This window comes from Pezoporus occidentalis, unplaced genomic scaffold (genome assembly GCF_034315485.1).
Source record: "Pezoporus occidentalis ecotype Australia unplaced genomic scaffold, CSIRO_AGI_Poc_V1 ctg21, whole genome shotgun sequence".
NCBI classification, from domain to species: Eukaryota; Metazoa; Chordata; class Aves; order Psittaciformes; family Psittacidae; genus Pezoporus; species Pezoporus occidentalis.
In genome coordinates this window covers 9,628,295-9,637,994 of record NW_026913964.1, presented here as the reverse complement: position 1 = coordinate 9,637,994, position 9,700 = coordinate 9,628,295, and the positions used below count along the sequence as shown (strand labels likewise).

Here is a 9,700-nt window from a genome sequence, read left to right as displayed (position 1 = left end):
TGAATGTACAAATAGTCCGAGTTCATTTCACAGTGTAAATTAAACAGCTAAGTCCACCAGAAAAATTATTTGAGCTGACCTGTGTAATTTTACTCTCCAAATGAAGTAGGAGTAAATCCCTTTGTTATTTGTTAAAACTAATTTTGCAGTATAATTTCAAAACCTCTGAAGATCTCTATGTAGAGGGAAGATACTACAAATTTACTTGGGGGAGGAAGGAAAAAAGAGGGGAGGATGGTTTCAGTTACAGGAAACACTATTGAGGATTGTATTCTCATCAGTTCATTAGTACTAAGTCCAAATCAAAACACAGCAACTACAGAAAGAATCCACAGCAATTCTTAAGGGAAGCTACATGCCTCTTTGGCACTTAATTTTCATCCATGTTAACTTTCATCCATTTATTTTCATAATACATACATAATACAATGATTTGGAGCAGTAAATACTAATTACATTGCATGGCCATGCTGAGATGCTAACAAGCAATTTTGTTTGAAAGCATTATGTGTACAAGCTACCCCTTAGATTGCCAAAATCAGGAATGTGCATGTGCATAAGACGGGAAGACTGAGGTAAGACTTGGGACTGATAGTTCTGAGGCTTATGGGGATTTTTCTGGTTTCACAGGATAAAGATTGCTCCTCCATTGCCAAACCAAGAAAGCCAATTTCTGCAATTACTAAAAGGAGGTGGGGTAAGTTCAGTGCAACATTTTAAAATGTAAAATTTGGTCCTGCTTGATTTCCAGAAGGGGAAAGATATGGGCAGATAAAGCTATAAAGTTTATAATGAGAATTTCAAACTACTTTTTTTTTTTTTTTTAAAAAAAAGTGCCTAATTCTGAGAAACAAAGGCACTATATTGATCATACCCAAAATAGCCATCTAAATATTCTAAAACCTTCAAATTTAAGTAAGAAAGTTAGCGAAGAACCTTTCAAACTGTGAATTCTTGAAGTGATTGAGTGTATGCAGCCATTTGCAAGATTTGTCTCTACTTCCTGAAAGACAGATGTGCCAGTTTTCCACAGGTGAAGGCCACAGTGCTTATTTTCTTCCTGAGAACAAGGACAGCACTTAAAACTCACTCAGCCTTGTGCTGCCCTTACTTACCTAAAGGGGAAGGTAAAGCCCAATTAAGAACTGCCAGTCCTGAGGCATGGAAGCTGGCCTTGCCATTAGCACAGCCCTGTCAGCCAGCCCTGCCTGAGGTTTATTGACAGAGTAGGCTAGAAAAGTTCCAAAACCCCCTGGTCTGCCATGCAGCCACCTAAAATATTTATTAGCAACAGGAACACTGCATGGCTGGGGGTTGGAACTTAAGGTTCTTTCCAACCCAAACCATTCTGTGATTATATGATTCTACGGTATAATTTTATTTAAAAGACCCGCTGAGCCGGGCATAATGAGCACAAGTCTGCGAGGAACCTTTGAGGATGTGAAGGGCATAGGGACTGGCTATAAATTGAGTAAGCATGCCAAAAAGCCAGTTCATTTTTAACACTGTTTGCCTCTAGATCAATCATGGAGACTTCTTGTACAACCTTCTACATTCCTAATTCTCCAAGAGGTGTTCGGGGAAAAGGGCCCTGTAACAAAAACCAGCACTCCATAACTTAGGTTGGGTCAGAAGGAAAGAAGCATGATGAGTATGCTGTTAAGAGTGGTAAATGTGAGATTTTTAATGGTAATGGAGAGCTTTAGGACTACTACTATGACAAAACCAGAAAGCTAGTTTAGAAAGAGAAGAATGTTTGAAGTACTAAAACTGTGTTTATTAGTTTAAGAAAAAAAACCCAAACCTGAACTGACCAGTGCATGCTCACAAGATTCAGCTATAAAACTAGGCAGAAATAAAACCTATCTCAGGGACAGTGTAAAAACTGCAAATTAAGTTTTTGATCACTGCCACCAAAGTAATTTCTGTTATCTTTACAAAGTTTACTGAAATAGCAGAATCTGCAAGCTGTGATTTAGGAGTGCTCCTGGTTTAAATGAGTAGGGTCAAGATCTGGACAAAAAGCTGTCAGCAGATTTTTCAGAAGCTGGCTGTCAGCTGCAAGGTTAAAACTCTTTGCACAGGAAGCACAGTTTTCTTGGGGATGGATTATTTCAAGCTCCTCGAACACACTCCCAGAGGAAGCAATAAACACCTTAAATGTAATTTTTCTTTTCCAAATGCACTTTCACCTTGCTTTTACTAACAAATATATAGGGAATTAGCATAACAAAGTGCATTTGACAAGATGAGTCCTTGCTGACTGAAGCATGGGAGAGTGCTCACATGCAACTATAATTAACACCACAGTAAATGCATTTATTGACATGGTAAGATTAGAAGTTTATAGTAGTAGTGTGGAGTAGTTTACAGTACTCAGCTGAAAAAAATTAAATCACATTATTACTTTTTAATACCATGGACTAGATTATGCATATTTTTACGGTGATACTTTTAAGGAATAGCTCAATTGCACTTCTTGTACAGGCATGCTGGGGAAAGAATACTGCCTTTAGAGCAAAATTAACATTCACCATTAAAGAACAGTGCAGAAAAAAAAACACTGCTGAAAAGTTTACAGTAAGCCAGTAATTCCCACAGTTTGTTAATAAAATCACAAGTATGTTCTTCTCACTTTTTCAGTATGTTAGGCTTCATTTTGAAGATGTATTATTGCTTCATCAGTAGCAGTGCGGCTTCCAAAGAGGACATTTCTAGAGGCATATATCTACATCTATAAAGAAAATTAGTTCCCTTTTCCCAATTCCCACATGTGCTCTTCAGAGCTATCCTAGCTGGCAAAATTATTTTATCGTGAGATTTTTTCAAACTATTTAACTGCTCCTACTTCATGCAGTTGTTAAAAACTATTTTAAATATGTGCTTGTAATAAAGTTATGAGCTGTTGTGTGAGTATAACAGTAGTTACAATAAAAAGTGCAGAAGAAAATGGTTAAAAATGTAAAACTGTAAAGTTTTACAGTTGAAACTGATTTTGTAGGCAAGTGATTTTCTCTTAACCATAAAAGCTAAATTTTAATCTATCAGAAACTTGTACGTCAAGTATATCTTTGGACCATCAAGAAACGACTGCACAAATCTAAGTACAAGTATAATGGCTTTGGTAAAATAAAAGGGTAAGAACTTGTAGTAATTCTCTTGCACTAAGGCTGTTTGTCTGTGATCCTAAAAGGCGGTTTTGTCCTTTTCAATTCTGTTAAAGAAAGACAGTCTGGCTTTCAAGAAGTAAAACATTTCCTAAAGACAGACTTGACCTTTTCTTCAAGCTTTTACTTTGTTTACTGTAACAGAAACTATAGATAAAAACTTGAAAACGTTGTGCTTTTCAGCCAGTTCTGTCATACACCATAGCTCACACTGCATTTAGAATGTAATAATGTGAAACCAACCCCCACCAAAAACATAGCAGGTTTTAAGGTTTATTTCGTAAATGTTGATATTCACCATATTAATTACAGATATTTTTTAAAAGTTATATTAATGAAATGGGGTTGTTTTAATATAATGACAAAATTATAGTTATGAAGATATCTGAATGTTGTAATAATTCTCCGTTGTCACTTTGACATCCTGGTAATGGTGTTTCAGTCTTATTTCTGGCCAAGTTGGGACAGCTAAACATGAAGAGACAGAAAACCATTAGGCTGCTAATCTTATTCTTTCAGTCAAACCAATATCCAGTTCACAGAGTAAGTACTTCTATCCTATGAGCTTTATTTTTATTTGCCTCTTACAGCCAAAAGTATGCTGGTAATAGAATATTTAATGCATACCCTCACAGGAAAGGATCTAAGCTTCAGATACTAAGATTTTAATAAATCTGCGAAGTAAAGGTACAGTACACATAGTGAAGTCAACAAAAAAGCTAGTTAATTAAGCTGACTGAAGAGTTATAAGCTGATAAGTACCATATTTCTCCTTCAAGTGCAACAATAATTAATTTAGTTTTTAACATGTAATTTTGATTAACAATTTATTCTCATCTTAGTAGGAAAATCATAGGTGCTGACAGCTACTGAAGGGATGCTATTTGCTGACCACAGTGCACAATTTTTATTTTGCATTTGTATTGGAATAAGGCATAGAGACATAATGCTGATTATAATGTTTTTAAACAGAAGAATGATTTTTTAGTATAGGTATGGACAACATCAATGTCCACTAGGTCAGTATTTATAAATAACCAAATTTGGGATGAAGGTTTAAACACCACAGTTAAACAGCAGTTTTTGAGTTGTAAAAGTCTCTAGAACAGCCTGTAAAGACACACTATTTGTGAAAATATCAAGAATGGGGTTATTTTTTTTTATTATTAATTTTTACATAAAGGTAATTATTATGAACTTGTTTACCTGCATTACCTTGAACTCACATTGACAATACAGGCCTTCAAAAGTTAACTGAAAATAATGACTCTAAACCACCATTTCAATCAAATGAAAACAGATAACAAGAACATGTAATCTTTCCCAAATTAGTTTGTGTGGGTTTTATATACATACATTTATTTATTTATTTATTTAAAATCCATGGAGAAATCTAAAAGCAAATAGGTCAATGCATAGTTATGGAGGCAATAAATATTACAGAAGTTATCAAAGGTACCTACCTGTTTTATAAACTGTGTAGCATTAAAAAGTTCACTGCAGCCATACAGGATGTGTTTGCCTTGTTTACCCTAAAAAAAGACAAGACAAAGAAATCAAGTGTTTAACAGAGTAGCAGAAGTGACAAACTAATGGCATACCAAAAAAATTCCCAAGCCCCATCTTGATGATGTTGAAGTCTTACACTTTTTGGCCGGAAAATGAACAGTTGCTCCACCAGAGGAAAACAACTCTGTATTTAAAGTGGAAGATGAGCAACTAGAGGCAGAAAGAAAGTCGGAAAAATGGGGCATTTCACACATTTAAACTCACTAGAATGCCAAGTTCTTTGATGTATCTATGAATGGCCTGGGGAAGCTAACATCCCTACCTGAACAATCCCAACCCCTACAATAACTTAGCACTGTGCTAACAGTAATAATGACATATTTACTGATTTTGTTGTATTAGAACCTGAAAACTTCAATCTGTAATTGATTTCCATATGATGATGATGATAAAATCAGCACATTTTTTTGGTAAATGAATTCTGAAACAAAGTGTTGTGTTGATTTCAACTGGATACATAATTAACCTAGTGTGCAGTTTAACAGCACTGACTTGATAGTAAAGTTACCAAAAGGCTAGGTTAGCATTTTGGAAATGAAAATTACTTTAAGTAATACACAGTTTCAGACCAAGTTTATTTCCAGTGTTGGGCTAGTAATACCATGGTTCCTCAAAGTTCAAGCATAGGCTTAAGAAACCCGTTTCACTGTTAAATTATTTTGCATTTTCCCATATTTAGGTAAAAATTAGTTAATAAAGAGTAAAATGGGAAAATAAGTCTTTGCTTTCGCATATGTTACGAACTGTGCTGCTTCAGCAGAGAGTACCAGAAGCAGATTTGAACAGTCACACACTAACTGGGGAGATGGTAATCCTGGTTCAAGTCCTCAACTTTATTAAGTCTTTTGTTGTAATAAGCTATTGTCGTCTCGGAGCAGGATCTTGAGCTTGTGTCTTCCCACATTTCAAGCCAGCTTTTTCTTAATCTTGATGCCTGAATAGGTCTGGTTTTGATCTAAACTGGTATTTTGAAAGATTCCACTTTCAGTAGTATGACTGAATAGTATTTGTTTCTGCTTAGTACCAAGAAAAGAATTAAAGTATACAAACAAGCAGAGCACTGGAACAGGCTGCTCAGGGGGGGTCGTGGAGTCTCCCTCTTTGGAGACATTCAAAACCCACCTGGATGTGTTCCTGTGTAACCTGCTCTGTGTGGCCCCACCTTGGCAGAGGGGTTGGGCTACGGTCTTCAGAGGTCCCTTCATGCCCTAATGATTCTGTGAAATGGGACCGTTTTGTCTTCCAGACAGCTCTAAAATACATTCCAGTCTGTTGTATATATTCTTCTAAAAGTGAAATTTTAAAATGTGTATGCTTTTATTTAATTTTTTAGTCCATTCAAACAAAGAGCTCAATCTCCAAATAACTATTGGAGCCAAGTCAAAAGTCCTCAACACCTAAAAGAAACCCCAAAACCCAGCTCAATGCTCTTCAGTCCAGCATTTTTTCATGACCAAGAATCTCTGCTGGATTTAAACTTCTTGTGATATAACATTTAGCACAGATTGGAACAGATTATCAAGCAGTACCCTTCCAACCACATACAAACGGACATTAAAGGACATGCTAAATTCTCCTGTACAAAACCGTATCCTGGCCTCTCCCTGAGGGTCCCTGTGGCTTTCAATTTTGATGACGCATTTTCAGCATGTTAATCCGAACTTGGCTAATATCTTTAAGGCATGACCTGTCTTGCTGACATAAATATTTGCTTTCTGATAATGTGCAATAGTCTGTTACAGCACAGAACTGCAAATAATTGGATTTGAGGGTTTCTCTTAATTCTCCTACAAAAAAAAAAAACAAACAATGTCAAAGCTGAATGAACGTTGCTTCCTGTTTTAGAAAGCTTTAAAATCTCTTCTCTGTGCTTTCAGAGGCAAACTGGCAAAACAGATAGTGTTTAGAAAAATAAAGCAGTGAATAAAATCGTTGTGGTATCTGCTTGCAAGAAAAGAAAAAAGCTCTGTTCTTGCACCCGGATACCTGTCAAGATACCTTCTGATTTTTCCTTTTTATTCAGGAGGAAGACTGATTGAATATTAGAATAATTAGTAAGCTACATCTGTTGAAACAACAGATGCTGGAAGTGTACCCCACAGAAAACTCAACTGTTACTGGATAAGCCTGTAAGAATCACCTGGGAGAGGCAGACAAGTCTCTGGGGCGTGGGGGCTTTGGTAACTTTCCTGTTTTTTTTTTTCTCAAGAGCAAGCGGCTCAGTGGAATCAAGGTGTGGGATTCTTTCCCCCTGGGTCATCTCTCACTGACCAAGTACGCACTCTAGTTGGAGAAACATAACGAACTCTTCAGCTGTGACAACAGATGATGAAGAAACCACTGTCCATGGGTTCCAGAAGAAGAAAAACCACATCCAGCTTCTGGCTCTGTAAGATCTAACATTACAATTCCTGTACTTTTTAGTTCCTTCTGTCCTCTCCATTTGTTTACCAAATAACCTCCTGTTTGCCCTCTTGTTCCTCAGAAACTTCAGCTTCCTGCCTCTTTGTATGAAGTTCCTCACTGAATGCTATAATTAGTTATCAATAAGAGTGGTAAGTGCTAAGCTGAGCCTAGATTATTTCTTTAACTTACATTCTTCTTCATTCCTTTTTCCTATCCAGACCAGCTCTGTTCCAAAACAGCTGCCTGTTAGATGGGGTGAAACAACGTGGTACACATTCTGACCTCCAAGTTCTTCAAGATTTACCTGGACACAAAAGTCTCCTGTGCTTGTTTTGTGGAAGAAGTGGGTTTCAGTGACTAATGCCCCATATTTATTTAATTATATATATTTTTTTAATCCTGGGAAGTGCTTGAATTCCACCTCCACACCCCAAGAACTGTAATGATGTAGTTACTTTTGTCCATCCACTGACTAGGTTGTTAGGCTGGCCTGCTGGAACCGGAGACATTAAGTCTGTTATATTGGCATTACAATTATGTGTTTTTTTCCTTTTGCATATACCACCTCTTAAGAATTCTGCAGAATCAAGTGATGCAGCATATGAAGAATGCAGTTCCATTAACTCATTAGCAAAAATTCTGAAAGGGGGATAAATAATAAATGCTTAGATATTGATGCCACTCTGATCTCTGCTTTGACAGATAGCATTGTATTTGCATTATGCTGTCCTCAGAAACAACAGACATTATGTTCAAGTAAGTATTGTAAAATAAGATACTGTTATCTGTAGACTTTGTTTTGAACTGACTTCATACTGCTAAATTACATATGAAAAAGCACTGTTGTATCTTGTTTGCAAGATTTAAGAAACCAGAGAATTCTGTGCAGTTCCTTACTTTCAAGGCTATGATACGCTATAGCTGCTTTATTTAACAACAGCAAATGAAAACTAGTAACAGGACTCTCACACAATATGAACAGCCAAACTGACAGCATCTGATGCATCAGTACGGAAGACAGGTTAATTCAAACAGCTACATCTGTTACTTCAGTTAGCTACATCAGTTTTCAACCACATTAGTGCATATGAAGACAAAATAAAGCAGAATGCAGTTCTCAATTCAAAAGTGCAACATGAGCAAAAACACCAGAAACAGTAACTCTTTGTTGATCTGAATTAAAGATCCACATTTTTCTACTGATTTCTTCTATGCTTTTTTCCCAGGCTCTGTATATATTAGGGATGTTAAGGCTACATTCATAGACTCAATCTTCTAAATACTAAATGTTACAGAAAACCTGCTAAAACTGGTTTCTATCAGCAAGTTATAAACAACAAAAGTGCACATACCTTTATGTAGTCAATAAGATTTTGGTATTCAATATAGTTGCCTCCTCCGACTACAAACACTATCGCCTAAAAGGCAACACACACATTATCAGAGTTTGCATTCAAATTCTTAACATTTCAGTAGTAAGATACATACCAAATCATAATAGATACCATAAAAATAATCCTAATAACACTGCAGTTTTAGGAGGATGCAGAATAGCAGGTTGAGAGCTTTTAGCATGTCACTATCTTCTACTAAGAAATATTTGAAGCCTATGCAGTTCCAACATGTTACTTTTTTTGTGTGGAGCTGTCTCCGGTGTCCATAGGAACAGTGGAAATATTTCCATGGATGAGCAAGAATAATTTGAGACGCAAATAAAATACTTCCACTGTATAGAAATACACTGTTTTCTTATTCCCCCCTGTTACTACTGGTAATAATCTACAATATTACAGGTAAAGGCCATCAGTATCTTCTGGGCTGTGTTTAAAAGGGAACAATCAATGAACAGAAAAAGGAGTTTTAATAATTGTATCATTTTTGTTAACATTCACTATCCAAAACTGTTTGATTACAGTATATGAATTTTATAGAGATTTTGTTACTATTGATGTTTTTGCTATGATTATCTGTTAGCCAGTATGTATGATACCACACGGTATTTCTTTTGTTCAGGATAATTAGGAGAAATCTGAGACATTTGTATATTGCCAAGGTAAGATTTTGCTTATGAAACTTGGCAGTAAGATCAGATAAGTGAGATGTTTACTAGTTGCAAATAATTATGTTGAAAAATACTGAAAGTTACTGGCATTTATATAAAATGACAAGATTTGCTGTTGTTGTGCTTTTTTCCTTTAATTGCAGAGACTCTTTAAAACACTTAAAGCAGTAGTCAACACTACTGTTTAAGGCTGGACAAAGGATTAAATCTGAAGAGCATTGTAAAGATCTGGTATTTAAGTGGGGGGATTTGAACTGCTGAGTACCCAATTATAATATTAATGAATCCCTGTGATTACCTCCAGAAGAGTTTTCTAGATTTGTTTCTTTTCTTGAGTATTAGTTAATGCTGACATAGTCCTTTGAAGATAAAAACACTTCTTCAGAGTAACAGCTAATTATAGTCAATACTAGATAAAATTAGTCCAAGTGGGTTTTGCAAACAAGACCTCTTGTGTTTTTTTTAATTTTATTTTTATTTTTTATTTTGATCATCA

At 35.8% G+C, this 9,700-nt stretch overlaps 1 protein-coding gene and 1 long non-coding RNA gene across 3 annotated transcripts in view; one reads left to right on the top strand and one right to left on the bottom strand.

Annotated features, from left to right (window-relative positions):
• Nucleotides 1-3,424: 3,424 nt before the first annotated feature.
• The window catches only part of SCFD1 (sec1 family domain containing 1), a 49,334-nt gene continuing 43,058 nt past the window's right edge, over nucleotides 3,425-9,700 (bottom strand). The window contains exons 23-25 of the mRNA XM_062619391.1: nucleotides 8,495-8,560; nucleotides 4,631-4,699; nucleotides 3,425-3,635 (exon numbers count right to left, since the gene is read on the bottom strand). Coding sequence (XP_062475375.1) covers nucleotides 3,612-3,635; nucleotides 4,631-4,699; nucleotides 8,495-8,560 — 159 coding nt within the window. The 3' untranslated portion in view covers nucleotides 3,425-3,611. The remainder of the gene's footprint in view (nucleotides 3,636-4,630; nucleotides 4,700-8,494; nucleotides 8,561-9,700) is intronic.
• On the top strand, nucleotides 3,592-7,827 carry LOC134164032 (uncharacterized). 2 transcript variants are annotated; one of them, XR_009964970.1, is made up of 3 exons: nucleotides 3,592-3,710; nucleotides 6,946-7,125; nucleotides 7,361-7,827. It is a non-coding gene; the product is annotated as an uncharacterized LOC134164032 (long non-coding RNA). The 2 variants fall into 2 exon arrangements; XR_009964971.1 differs by having other exon boundaries at nucleotides 6,946-7,827.